This window comes from Protopterus annectens, chromosome 12.part0 (genome assembly GCF_019279795.1).
Source record: "Protopterus annectens isolate FY-2018-M chromosome 12.part0, PAN1.0, whole genome shotgun sequence".
NCBI lineage: Eukaryota > Metazoa > Chordata > Ceratodontiformes > Protopteridae > Protopterus > Protopterus annectens.
Window position 1 is genome coordinate 1,002,997,137 of NC_056746.1, and position 14,890 is coordinate 1,003,012,026.

Consider the following 14,890-nt stretch of genomic DNA (forward strand, 5'->3'; position numbering starts at 1 on the left):
CGTGTCACTATTAGACAGAGGCACAGTAAACTAAACTTTAAAAAGGGCACAGTATACTCAAATCAAGGGGTGGCGTAAGCCAAACACAATCGGGCTAGGCTTATAAACGCCCCAGGGCAGATAGTCTAGTATGAACCTATGAACCTATGGTAATATTCAATCAGTAAATAATTTATTGTCTATCTCGCTAGATGTAAATGCTGCCCTGCGTTTTACATCGGGAAAACTGAACGCAGGCTTCGAGATAGAGTATATGAACATCAATATGCGATCAATAAAATTAAGTTGGAAAATGCATTGGCAAAACATGTCCATGCCCATCATGGTCATGGATTTTGTTACATGGCAATAGACCAAATTATACCTCATTCAAGAGGGAGTCTAAGCCCAGTACACTTAGAAGAACTAGAATTGGCATGGCAAATATGACTGGACGCCTATAGGTTTCCTGGGTTAAATGATATGTGTTCCATCAGCTGTGTCCTAAAAGGTAAAAACCTGTGTCATTAGGTACATATATCTGTGATTATACTAAATTAATAATGCAGTGTAGAAGATATATTGGTTTGTTAATTTTATAATTAAATGTAAGTTTTTGGGATGTTTGTATTTTAAGCATAAATCTAATAATTTTATAACATCTATTTTATTTTGTAGCACTATTGTGTGCATATTTCATATTTTAAATTTAATTTGTATGTTACACACTTAGAGTGTACTGATTATAAATCAGGGTCAAATGTTTCAGTTTAACTTTTACTTAAGCCTTTTCATTCAGGCTTTTTAGCAGTTTGCCTAAGCTGCTATAGCTTTAAGCATTACTGTTGTTGCACAGGTGAGCTTCAAATACTTCACCTTATGAGTAATTTAAATTGTGCCACTGTGTAATAGTACTGACTTCTGATGAAGTTTGCTTTAGTGCAAACGAAAAGCACTTTAAGTCGAGAGTGTTTTTTGTACAGTAATACCGTTGTCAAGTATTCAAGCATTGAAGTAAAGTATTGAAGCCAAGACGGTGCATTGTTCGTTTGTCATTGTAAAAACTGTGAAGACCTGCCTCGAGTGCTGCTTGCTTTTTATTAGTTTGTTCATTTGTGGATTTAAGCTATCCAGAAAGCCATGGAGAATGGCTCTGGCAAAACCTACCCTAGACTTAGAAATGCCATCCAATTTGTAATGCTTGGAGAAGATATGCACAGAAGTCCATGTAGCCGCTTCAAGAATAGAGTTATTATCTAGTCCCTTAAAGAAAGCACCCAATGAAGCTACAGCCCTTGGGGAATGTGCCCTTACAGAAGGAAGAGGCAAGGGTCTTACCATGATTCACACAAAATGAAATTGCTTTAGAAATCCAAGTTGAAATAGTCTGCTTGGAAACAGGCAAACCCAGAGCCCAGGGATGAAAGGAAACAAAAATAGGGTTTGATTCCCTGATTGATTTAGTCTTGTCTAAATAAAATCTAAGTTGTCTGTGCACATCACGGGTGAGCAGCACCTTCTCACTAGAATTCTGGGGAGAAAGAAAGAAGGTAGGTAGATGAATAGACTGGATAAGCGACAACTTACTGACTTACCTTGGACATAAAGGAAGGGTTGGTACGCAAGGACACCCTGTTTTTATGAAAAAAACAAAAAGGGGGAGAGGCCATTAGGGCCTGGAGCTCGACACATGTCTGGCTGAAATTAAAGCAAGCTGAAGGGTCTATATTAGATAACTGAACTTTCAAAAGTTCGAGTGTCATATGGTCCACACCATATGATCGAACTTTTAAAAGTTTGAAAATCTAATAAAAAAATAAACTACACAAATAACCTACCTGAACATTTTAAGCAGGGGTGCAAGCAACCCTGCACCCCCCACACCCCCTACTTTTTAAATAAACTCCGAGATCGCACTACAGTGCAGAAAAGGGAAATTTTCCCATTCCGCGCTGTACAGAGATCTCCGTTAAAACGTTCAAACTTTCAAAAATTCGATCATATGATGTCGACCATATGACAGTGGAACTTTTAAAAGTTCGATCATCCAATATAGACCCAGTAGAAGTACAGTTTTCAAGAAGCAGTGCTGTAGGGAAGCTGATGAAGCTGGCTTGAAGTGGGGGAGAGTCAGCTTTTCGAGTACAAAATTAAGATTCCAGGAAGGACAGATAGGTTTCCTGGGAGGTCTAAGGTAAAGGACACCTTTAAGAAATTGTTTAGCCTCAAATCTGCTAGTTAGAGGGTGAGATAAAGGCAGACAGGCAGAAATAGCTGACATGTGGGCTTTCACTGAAGAGTAAGCCAAGCCAGCATTGAGCAATTAACACAAATAAGAAAGAACCAAGGAAACTTCCACTGATGGTAGATCCTGGTGTCATGAGAGATATCAAATTAAAAATGTCTTCCACTTAGAGAAGTAAGATTTTCTGGTACTGGTTTTCCTGGCCTCCTGCAGGACCCTTAGCATGTCCTGAAAGAACAGGTGTCTAAAAGGGATTAAAATCCTATCACCTACAGAGTCAATTGAAGGGCAGACAAGTGGGTATGGATAAGAATTCCTTTGTCTTATGTGAGCAGGTCCACCCTGTGAAGTGAAATGTGGTGAATGCCCTTGGCTAAATGCAGGAGAGGAGGGAACCAATGCTGTCTTGGGAGTCACCAGCAGGATTTTGGGCTGTCCTGCTGAATTTTGAACAGGACTTTCAGAATGAACTGTAGGGGAGGGAATGCATACAGAAACATCCCCTTCCAAGAGAACGAGAGGGTGTCCACCTTCCAAACCAGAGGATGTGAACTCTGTTACAAAACTGTGGAAGTTGTCTGGTCTTGGTGGAGGCAAAGATATATACTTAAGGAATACCCAACTGGTAGACAATGTCCAGAAACACATCCCTTTGAAGCATCCAAGCATCGTGAGACTGTGTTAGGGACCTGCTCAAGGTGTCTGCCATGCAATTTTAGCTTGATGGAATGTACACTGCCTGAAGAGTCACCTGATACTGGACTGCCATCTCTCATGCCTGGAGTACCAGCCTGCATAGTAGGTAGGATTTGGTCAGCCCTGCTTGTTTACATACCAGAGGAATGTCACATTGTCTGTGAAAAGCTTTAAAGGTCCTGGGAGGAAGAGAGAGGATGAAAGGTCTGAATGGCTATCAGCAGTGCCCTCATCTCCCTTACACTGATGTGCTCCCTTTGTTGAGAGGGGACCATACCCGCTGTGCTTTCAAATTCCCAAAAGCTTCCCCCCAGCTCACATCTGAAGCATCTGTAAACAGCTCTTGGACTGGTGGCAGAAGGTGCAAAAGGAGTCTTGGGTTGAGTGACACTAGCTGGATCCACCACTGGAGTTACTTCTTCAGATAGGAGATGAGAGGAACTGGAAACTCCAGAGGATGCAAATGCAGCATCCAAACTGACTTTAGGAATCACTGGAATTTTTTTCATGTGAAGTTTGGCCAGCGGTATGATGCCATGAAGCCCAAAACCCTGAGGAACTCTCTGGCTGAAATGTGATGCAGAAGCAGAAAGCTTTGGAAGTGGGAGATGAGGTCCTGCATCTTCTGAGGAGGAAGAGAGACCCTCATGAGGTCTGTATGTATCCTGCACCCCATGAAGATGTGATCCTGAGAGAGGTGAGAATGGATGTTTTGTGGTTTATAGTGAATCCCAGACTTTGTAGAAGGGAAATGGCAAAGCAGATGTTTTGCTCCATGAGCTCCGGGGATGTTGCCAGAAAGAGGAAATTGTCCAGATAAGGGAAAACGTGGAAGCCCTGAAGCCTGCAGTAGGCAATCACAGGAGCTCAACATTTTGTAAATACCCTTGGTGCAGTAGAGTCTCCAAATGATATGGCAGAGAACTGAAAATGTCAGGAAGCCATAAAGAAATGTAAAAACATCCTGTAATTGGGGTGAATGGGAATGCATAGGTATATATCTTTGATATCCAGAGAAGATAAGAAGTCTTGTGATAGAATGACGGGGAAACAAGGTCTGAAGAGTTAACATACAGATGGTGGGTATCTTCAGGAAAGTGCTGAGGTGAGGAAGGTCCAGAATGGGTCTCCAAGGACCATCATTTCTGGGCACTGGGAACATTCTGGAGTAGAAACCTCTTCCTTTTTGGTCTTGAGGAACCGTCTGAATGTTCCCTTGTCTCCGCAGGTCTAGAAGTACCTCTGGAAAGGAAAGTTAGTTGTTCCCTTGGTGGTTGGGAGATACCCCTGAAGGAAGCTAGAGGGTCCCATTCCAGAAAGTATCCTTTTTGAATGCTAGAAAGATCACAGGAGTTTTGACTTATGCTTTCCCAGACTGACAGAGAATGGTGCTGGGAAAGAGAAATATGGGTGAAGTGGCTTGGACAGTCAGGGGGAACTTGGTTTTTCAAGAAAGGGCTGCTACTGAGCCACAGTTGCAAGGAAAGTCCTGGGTTGTTGAGGCCTCCTACCACTTTGTTTTTGGTAGAGGAGGACAGGAGTGTCTACATTATGCTGGATAATTTTGTTGAAATTTAGGCACTGGGGAAACATACATATGTTTTGATTCCTGCATTTCCTTACCATTTTTTCTTGCAAGGACTTAAATAATTTAGCATTTGCGGGACCAAACAATGCAGAGTTGTCCAAAGGTGCATCCAAAAGTTTAGATTTAATGTCCTCTGGTAATGGCTGGAGTCTTAACCAGGACAAGGAGGCTCCAAGCAGCAACATAGCCAAAGTATTATTCTCTGAATCAGGCAAATCAGAACTAACCTGAGAGAGCAGAGACAGAAGCTCTATGGCAAATTTGGTCGTACGAGTTTGATAATTAATGGTCCTAAATGCCAAGGTGGCAGAGTTGTACACTTTCTTGTCCAGCCTTTCCAGGATCCTGCTGTCCTTATATGAGGGAAGGAGAGAAACTGAAGGTAGTAACCTGGATGATTTGTCTGAAGTCACAGAAATAACCCATGGATCTGCTGAAAGACATCTGAACAGGACTTGCAATCCTCGGGTACCTTGTAAAATCGGTCAGGCTTTGTAGGACCATGAGGATGGGAATCTGGGGTCTGGGAAACAGACACAAATGCATCTAGAAATACAGACAACACAGGAGGACTAGCTGAAGGGCTAGGTGACTCCACCTGCAAAACATCAAAGTATTACTGTTGCACTTTAGACACCTTAGTACTATCCCCATTTAAAATGATTTCACATTTTGACCAGAGTCTCTCCAAAACAGAGTTCTTCCATGGGGTGAGTCAGCCCCATTGGAGTCCTCCTCTGGGGAGGCATAATCCTACAGGGAGGAGATCTGAGAGGAATAGGCCAGAGATTCATCTTCTGAGGATGCACCTTCCTCTGATGAAACCTCTTCCCTAACCCTTTTATGTGGGGAAGTAGTGCAGGGGAGGCAGGGACTGAAACACCCGAAGGGGGCTTAAGAGCCATAAGGGTCTTGAGAAGGTCTTGGGTGAACTGTTGCCAATCACTCTGGGGGTCTTTAGGAGGTGACAAGTTTTTAATCTTCTGCTTCTTCTTTTGATGTAGGTCTGTCATATGTAGTGCAGGAGGCCCAGATGTAAGCCTACATTCAATAATAGAGTGAATTTCCTCCTGCACAAAGATACAAGACATCCCCTTAAGGCTTTCTGTGATCACAAGTCTAGGTTCCCCCTGTATATCCAAGACAGATGCCTGCTCAGCCTCTGAGGACATGCCTGTGGTCGGATACAAGGTGGCCTCAACATATGGCTTGGACTGTGAACCAGAACCAGGAACCATACGTATCCCCAGGCTCTCATCTGCCTCAGGAGAGACATTCATGGTGAGAGGTGCAGCAGAAGGTTCAGGCCTCGGATTTTGGTCTTCCGCTTTATAGCGGACTCAGCACTTTTCACTAGCAACTTTAAGCAATGATTTTCCAAGTAAATGGCTAAGGAGGAAAGTCTACTCCATAGAGTCTTGGGCACAAAGGCCTGGCAAATGAAACAAGATTTGTGGTCATGGGTAAGCCCCAGGCAGAACAAGCACTGTAGATGGCTATATTTATGTGGAATTTGTCTTCCACACTGGCATTTCCATTTTTTGGATAATGTGAACCCTACCACAAAACAGCAGGAAAAGAAACAAGAATTCCCCAATGGGGCACTTACATAAGAAAATCGCTGGAACACAGCTAACACAACTCAGCTCAAGGTGGTGTTCGGACTGGCGGCAGAGAAGTTCTAAGGTGAATGTGTGTGTACACCTCTATTATGGCTGACGTATGACAGCAGCCTATGTGCAACATACCATGCACCCAGCAGTAGTGAAAGGCTTTGGTATACTGGCCAATGTTGGGTCGCCTACGGCGGAGAACTCCCTCATGTAAAGAATACTGCAACAGATGAGTAGACGGACATCACCAGCAAAACACAAACTATATCACCTATGCTAAGGAGTAAGCAATACTTATTGGCAACACTACCATCTACCAGCTTAACAAATGTCTGACAGAGAAGCTAAAAAAATAACAAGTAATAACAAGACTACTTTTTTAAAACAGTAAAGGGAAGGGAAAGGTGGGAAATCCTCCTACACAAGAAAACTATGGAAAAGGAATTGGTAAAGCAATATATTTCCAAAGGTTGAAGAAATAGCTAGAATGAAAGGGTTGGAATAAAGATTTACCAAAAAAACTTGACCTATCTCCAAATATTTGACTGAAAGCACTGAGACCCGGAATCATGTCAGAGTCTTAGAAGTGAGAAACAAGATCTGGGAACTGTGAAAACAGAGAGGAATGATGGATACAGGGGAGGAGTCTGAGCCTTGGATAAGAGTCAAATTGCTGGCTTCAGATCCAATATACGTAATACCCGAGGTGGATGGACAAGACGACATCAGATCTAATAATTTCCATCTAAGCTCAATGCCATTATTCTTTTGAATTAGAATTCTCTCTCTCTTTCAAAGGGTCACTAACAAAACACTTTCTAGAGTCAATTTCTAATTGCTGCCTGCTTTATCTAAAGTGCATCGGGTCAAGTATGCCCTCTAAGATTACCATTTGTCACAGTTTCTTAACTTCTTTTTGAGCTACTTAGCTTAAAAAACTAGACCCCCATTACTAATTCTACATGAATTAGCTTCTATGTTTACACAAACTGTTACTAATACTTTAATATTTTGCATTTGAGGGGTCCAGTCTTAAACACTAGAAGTTTTCTATGGTCTTTGTGAATAGGTATGCAACATTAAGCATCCTTCACGTCCATCACAATCAAGAAGACCCAAGTGAGGAGTAATAGCTGCAGAGACTGCAGTATCTTGAATATAAAACCCTCAAGAAGAGATTGAGACTGGAGAGGTTTACAGTCAGACTTAATGGTCACTCTCTTCTAGGAACTAGAAAAAGGAAAAACCTAACCCTTCTTACTGTATCACCTGCTTTGTTGCTCTCCCTGATCTAGCTAGTGCTGAATGAGGGACACGGCCAGATGCAACTGTTATACTACCAAGAGCATCCCCTTGAATGGTGGGATAGACTTGATTATTATCCTATACCGCCTCTGCTATGATGCCAGCATAACCACCACCAAATGTCTGCAAAGTAGTCCATTCTGCATCCTGAAAGGGCTAACAGGCGATGAGGAAAGAGAAGGGGCAAGAGGAGGGAAGAAATCAGAAACACAGCTGCTTGGAGGTACTGAAGGTACCCACTTCCAGCCTTCCTCCAAGTTTTGTCCTTCCTCTTACTTTGCAATGTTTGATTCTCCCCTAATTTGTTTGCTTTCATCGTCTAATCCTTTGGTTGGTGTCTGTTAAAAAGGCCAGTCTTGGAAGGATAATTTCTGCTGTACTGTGGAGCTAGAGAAGGAGGATGAAAAAGCTACTTTTACTATTTGCACGGCCTTGCATTTTTTCTCCAATTTTTTGAATGTCTCCTGTTGAGATGTCCCAAACAAGAATTCCCTAAGAGAGCAGTCAAATATTCACCTCTGATGACCTCCAGCAGCACCTGAACTTTAAAGCCAGGCATGGCACCTGATGATACAAACAGTAAGGAATATTCTACTGCCCGTGTCTACTGTATTGTAGTTGTATTTAATCATGTATTTTCCCACACTATGGGAGAAATAAACACGTTTTAGGATCTGAGACTATAGTGATTTCTTGAGAATCTCTGATGATAAGCTCTCTATTAATAATCAGGATTCCTGACTGGTATGTAGTAATATGCTTCTGGCAATTTATCATCCTAGGCAAGCTGACATACACACCTTTTTCACTAATCTATACTGGATACCTGCTTTCATTATCATTTGACAATGTATTCAAGCTTGGTACCATTTCACTGTCCCTGTGAGCCTCGAAGAAAACACTGTTTGGGTCTGCCACCAGATGCCTGCAATGGTACTGGCATGCCTGCTGTATTGTATAGTATCTATCTGGTCTCCTGAGCATGAAATGTTGGGAATCTGTCTATAAAGTAGTCACTAGGATAGTGAATTCAAATGCAGTGAATAATGGAGGAACCATTGGGGACTTAGGGGCTTCAAAATCCAAGAGATCAAACTATCTCTCTTTGTTCAACATTTCGTTCATCTCTAATTTAAAATGCTTCCACGCCCCTGTGAGCGTGTCTCTGAAAGGTGCATCTGCTTGAAGTGAAACTACTGAAAAGGAGCTTCCCTTCATCTGAGTTATGCTAGAGGTAGATGCCATTTGAGATACGCAGATTAGGTTCCCCTCTTTCTTCCTCTCAAAGGATGAGGTGGATTCCGTAATCTGCAAGGTATCCCTCTTCTTCTTAATCTGCTCTGAGGGAGTGGACACCAGGGACCTATTAATCACTGGCACTGCTGAACAGTTTATCAGTTAAACTTTTGAGATCACTGTAAGGGATTGCTCCATTTCCCTTGGCTTACTCAAGAAAGCTTGCTTTCCATATTACTTAAGGAATGGCTTCTTAAACTCCTATGCTACCACAGTTATAACGGCATTTGCTCATCTTGACAAGTCCTCACAGTTTCAGCCATCTCTGCTGCGCAGCTGAAGAGTTTTATCATTATGTAATTCTTATTAGCCATTTAAAAAGAGAGACAAAATGTGAAGCTCCTTGAAACAAGGTCAAACATACTGCATCTACACACATGCTAACTTTGGGGTTTCTAGAGAATTCAAGCCTGTCAGATCTCAGAAAACAGTACTACTCCTGGCAAATTAAAACATGCCTGTAACAACAAACACTGATCTCACCTCATCTGGGCTTGAAGCCTGGTACACTCGGCAGGAATCCTCATAGCTCTGCTCTGCTTCAGCTTGGTCGGTCACACCATTGGATTCATAAACAGGCGTGACATTATGGCACAATGCAATTGCCTTTACAGCTTCATGGACACGACTACTCATGGTTTTTCGTACTTTGGATGTTACAGCCATAGCTTTGGAGGATGGAGGTTCTTGAGTTGGCTGAAACACCAAATGTAATAAAGTCATACAAAGATGACTAATCAATGTTTAGTTCAGAGTTCACATAAACATCAGCTCTCATCTAGCAAATAAATAAATAAATACATGTCGAAGCACCCCTGTATATGGTTCTTATGTCTCAATGGAGACAACCTGACAAGCAATAAAAATAAAATACTTATTTCTTTTAAAGTCTTTCTTTCATTGGATAGGAGATAATTTCTGAAAGCATTCAAGTGTTTTCTCATTCTGGGAGGGTAACAATGATAAGACAAAACCAAACAACACTAAGCAGAACAACAGGCTGTACCATGCGTCTTAGCGTGGATAATCTTCTTTCCAGGTTAACCGAAGTCTAAGTGTGGCTGTTTGGACAATTGTTCCTATTATGAAGTTAAACGTCAATATTTGAAAATGTACATAGTTTTGTGGGTTAATATTAAGTTAATAGGTTTTAGGGGTGCATTGGGGGTGTATTATTTTTTGTTTGATGGCTTACAATAAAACAAAAAGTTTTGTAAGATGTGACATAGGCTCAAATGGATATGACAAGAAACAACTGTTTAAAAGGTCAACCTGACAAACACGTGTGTGTGTGTGTGTGTGTGTGTGTGTGTGTGTGTGTGTGTGTGTGTGTGTGTAATGCAAAAGCTGGAACTAGATGTTACAAATAAAAGGAGGGAATAACAACTTAACATAATGAGCTTTTCGATATTATCTTTAAATGTTAATGGTCTCACAGATATATACAAAAAAGAAAGAGTAGTGAACTATATTAAAATGTACAGTGCAAATAGCTATGCTACAGGACACACATTTGGAAAGAGCAGAACATGTTGTCTTCAAGCTTAGGGAGCCTATAACAATGAAGATAACAAGAGAACCCACAGAGGTACAAGAAATATTTCAGAAATTTTATAAAAGTTTGTATAAAGCAGATAAATATGGAGATCAAGAAAATATATAAATGGAAATGTTTATGTAAGAATTAAATATGCCAAGGTTAGAGGCAGATGAGGCTCAATTACTAACAGGATAGAAGGAGATGAGATAAAAATGGTGATGTATAACCAATCAACAGGGAAGTCCCCAAGAATACATGGTATTCCTGTGGAAGTCTGGAAGTTAAGTGGGAAAAAAATGATAAACATCTGGAAGGTTTTGTTTAATAGCATTTTAAGAGGAGGAGAAACATCAACCTCCTGTAAGAAATTGGTGGTGGTTGTAATGCCTAAAGAGGGTAGAGAGTCATCAGATCTAGACTCATACAGGCATATTTCAATCTTAAATCATGACTATAAAGTGTTTATGTCTACAATGGCTAAAAGAATGTTAAAGGTGATGCCAAAATTAATAGACATGGATCAATGTGGTTTTGTGGGGGTGGTGCAAACATTAGACAAAAGAACACTGATGATCCAGAGGGAAGCTGAATGTAAGAAAATACTACTGTTGCCGGTGGGTACTGATGGACAGAAAACATTTGAGAGAGTAAGCTAGGAGTTTATGAGCAGGGCAATGGAAGCATTTGCATTCCCTGATAAAATTATAAAGTTGATTAGGAGGATATATGAGGGATTGGAGGCGAAAAGTAAAGTGGGTGGGTTCCTATCTGATAATTTCTGTTTCAGCAGAGGAACCAGGAGGGGTGGCCTCTTTCCCCTTTTTTATTTGCACTATATTTAGAATCATTGGCAAAGAAAATAAGAGACTCAGAAATTCAAGGATATAAATTGGCATGGTAGTCAACAAAAGCTGCCTCTATTTGCAGATCATATTATTTTATACCTGATGAAACCAGAAAACGGCATTTCAGTGTTGTGGAATATTCTGAGGCAGTTTTTAAATGTTTTTCAGGATTAAAAATGAATGACGCTAAAACAAAGGCAATAGCTGTAAATTATGTACCCACACACAGGATCATAGGATTTTACTAGGCTATCGATCCAGAGGTCATTTCAAGCCTGTCTCATCCCAATGTAATGCCATAGTTATGTTAGTACACCAGGATTGCATTTAGAAATGACTACCCATGCCCAGAAGGGTTGTGGGTGCTATTCCCAGAAAGAATTTACGGTGACCCATCCGCTCTTCAGGCTCCTTTTCAACAGTGTCATAGAGGTGTTCTGTTTCACATGAACTGGTAGCCTATTCCAAAGATGTGGTAGTCACTGGGATGTCCTATTTAAACCGCAGGCCACATTTAGGTCTCAGGAATGGGTAAGCTCTAGTCCAATTTGATTTACGGATGTGCATCAAGTTCATTAGGTTTGGGTCTGAGATTGCTCTGCAAGCCAGGCATAAGTCTCCCCTAAGAAGTCTACACGATACAGAGTATAGTGACTGACTTCAGTCGGTCTGTGTAAGGCATGTGCTGGAGTCTCCTGATGATCTTTGTTAGACACCTCTGAGGTCTTTCCAAATGCTGTGGGTGCTTTGTACAGTACATGCCGAATGGGGTGTTATACTCAATTATGGGGCTGATTAGTGCCGGGTATAGAGGTGTTATAACCTCCTTTCCTCTTGAGGCGATGCCTTTACTAATCAAGTGTGCTATATAGAAAGCCTTCCTTACTACAGTAAACACATGGTGGTCAAAGTTAAGGCCACAGTAAAATTGTGGTCCGAGCTCCCTTACCACTTCATAGGTACTTAGGGTATTGTTGTTGATTTAATAGTGTGAAGGGACATTGTTTTTGCAGAAGGGAATGATGATGCATCTCTTTGCATTCATTGTGAGACCATGACTAAGATGCCAGTCGTTGGTCTGGGTAAGACCCTCCTGGAGTATACGGACATCATTTGGGGATTCAATAATTGCACCTAGTTTGTAGTCATCCGCAAACTTGGTCAGCTACAACCCCTTAGTTTTGGTCTGAACTTCTGAGAACCTATATACCAAACAGTAGGGGGCCCAGCACTGACCCTTGTGGCACCCACTGGTGACAGGTATGCTGGTTGATGTGGAGTCACCCACTCTGATAGTGTGTGTCTGGTTTGTGAGCCACTTGGCAACCCATTTTACAACAAAGGGATTCACATTCAGTTTGCTAAGTTTATCGGTAATACCAGAGTGTGGGAATTTCTCAAAAGCCTTTGCCAAGTCGAGGTATGCTGTGTGCACAGGTTTGCCATCAGTAGCCCTTCCACCAGATTTAACAGGCAAACTCTGCCCTTGATGAAGCCAAATTGGGTTGGATTCAGGGTTTTGAGGTCGCCTATGCCTTTATTTATGAGGTTTCTCCTTTTTTTAATTTCTCCAAGTCTTTTGGGTTTCTAATACCATCATGGGAGTTAACCCCATTCCTAAGTCAAAGTACGAATAAAGTTAATGAAATTAGTATGGATTCAGTCCTTGATGTCAGCCAAAAGTGCACCCCCTAATGAGTCTTTCTGCAATTCATATGGGGTTACATGTATTGGTAACATATCTAAATATGATTGTAAATTCTTTTTATAAGACCTGTTACTCCTACTATTATTGGAACTCTCTGGGTATCTTTCTTCTACATTGCTCTCATTTCTGCCGGCAGATCCTGATATTTTATGACTTTATGTCTCTTTGTATGCAAGACACTGTAGTCACTGGGTGTGGCAATTTCAATGATCAATGCTACTTTTACCTACTTTTTATTTATGAGGTCCATAATGATACGTTCCATGGCCTTACAGATGATGCTGGTCAGACTTACAGGTCTATAATTCCCTGTATCTATTGCTAGGCCACCTTTGTGCAGAGGAATAACTTGCTGTTCTCCACTCCACAGGAACAAAGCCTGTTAGGCTATGATTGAAAAGGGCATAGGCCTGCCTTAGGCATAGGCCAACTAGGCAGCTGCCTAGGGAACCCCTCTAGCAGGGGTGCTTTTCCAGTAATCTGGATGGTGTAGGTAGACCAGGATGGGGGCACCAAGTGGGGTTTGGTGGGAAGCTGGGGAGACCTTTCGCCTAGGGCACCAGCTGACCAAAGGCTGGCCCTGGAAAAGGGTACTTAATGATGATGTTAGTTCATGTTTTAGACTATTTAGAAGACAGGCTGTGATGTCCTCTGGCCCCATAGAGGCTGTGTTTTTTCCCTTGGACAAGGCTTTAATGACTTGCTCTTCAGATATGTAGGGTGGGGGAGGAAGTTTGGGGCAAGGTTTGTGATAGGTTTGGAGGGGATAAGGAGTGAAATTTTCACCAAGCCTATCTGCAAGCAGGTTTGCTATCTCTGTGGGGTCAGTGTGTGTGATACCGTTAGTCTCTAGTAATGCACATACTTGGGGCCTACCTTTTAGGCTATGTATGTAGCTTCTAAAAGGCCTTATGGTTATCCTTGGCTGCGCTTGCTAAGTTTTTCTCCAAGTTGCCCTTAGAGGATTTAAAATGTCCTATTTGCCTGTTGAGGCTAAGGAGACCTCATCCATTTCTCTCTTCATATAGTCCAGTGAGGTACATCTCAGGTCATTCACAGCAACATGAACTATGACAGAGTCGTCATAAAGGTACTTGTTGCTTAGAGACCGGAGTGCATGCGTGATCTGACTATTCCTAGCACCGGACAGTTGACCGTGACTTTCTCCTTGTCCAACCTGGTGAGTGGGACATCTGTGTCTCACACTGTGGAGTCTCCAATAACAAGAAAATGTGTTTGAGTGTTATGCTATATGGGTTTGGTAGGTGGCACACTGGTTTTACTGTGTGTCATGGGTGCTCTGGGAACTGTGCTAGTTGTAGTTTTTTGAGAGAACCTCCATGTGTGCTGATTTTTGTGTTTGACACATACTTTGTGTATGAACAGTGGTACTATGTACATGAGTAGTGGTGGATGGTTGGACAACCTCAACAGTGTTACTGTGTCGAGTGCAAGAGAGCAGGGATTCAAGATTCTTGGTGTAAATCCATCTCTCGCACTCTGTACTAGAGTGAGTTATTAGTAGAGGGTTGTCAGTATACATGAGGCAACTGCTACACTTCCTCAGGAGACTGAGGTCAACAAGGTTGGCAGAAGAAGCAAGGGTAGTCCAACTGTCCATAATACTAGGTTGAAGAACTGTTATAACAAAGGGGGGAGCTTTTCAGGACTGTTCAAGGAGGTGTTCAGCGATTGGATATTACTGCAGGGCTTTTTTTTTTTGCTGGTGGTTTAATAGGTCACAGCTCACTAGCAGGATTTCTTTGATCAGAAAAGTACTAAGGATGAGGACTACACTAATGTGGTACAGCTGTATCCAAGGGAAGAATTGTCAAATGTATCTGTCTGGCTATGGCGCACAATTGTGCGGCAGTGCGCAGTGCTGTGCAATGTGCAAACATGCAGAAACCTGCTCAAAAGCAGCACTTAAATACCAGAAGCTAAAAACTTGAAAAAAAGACTTTAAAAATGTTCAAAAGGACCAATGAGGATGCTTACTCCAAGCCCTTGACCAAACAGGTTCCAGTCAGTACACTTCTCTCACCAGAGTGCAGAAGAGCCCTTTCCAATAAAGA

General features: G+C 41.9%; 1 protein-coding gene across 1 annotated transcript in view; it reads right to left on the bottom strand.

The window, feature by feature from the left end:
- Positions 1–14,890, bottom strand: part of ATP9A (ATPase phospholipid transporting 9A (putative)) — a 2,147,009-nt gene that overhangs the window by 1,069,470 nt on the left and 1,062,649 nt on the right. Inside the window, exon 14 of the mRNA XM_044090027.1 lies at positions 9,206–9,418. Coding sequence (XP_043945962.1) covers positions 9,206–9,418 — 213 coding nt within the window. The remainder of the gene's footprint in view (positions 1–9,205; positions 9,419–14,890) is intronic.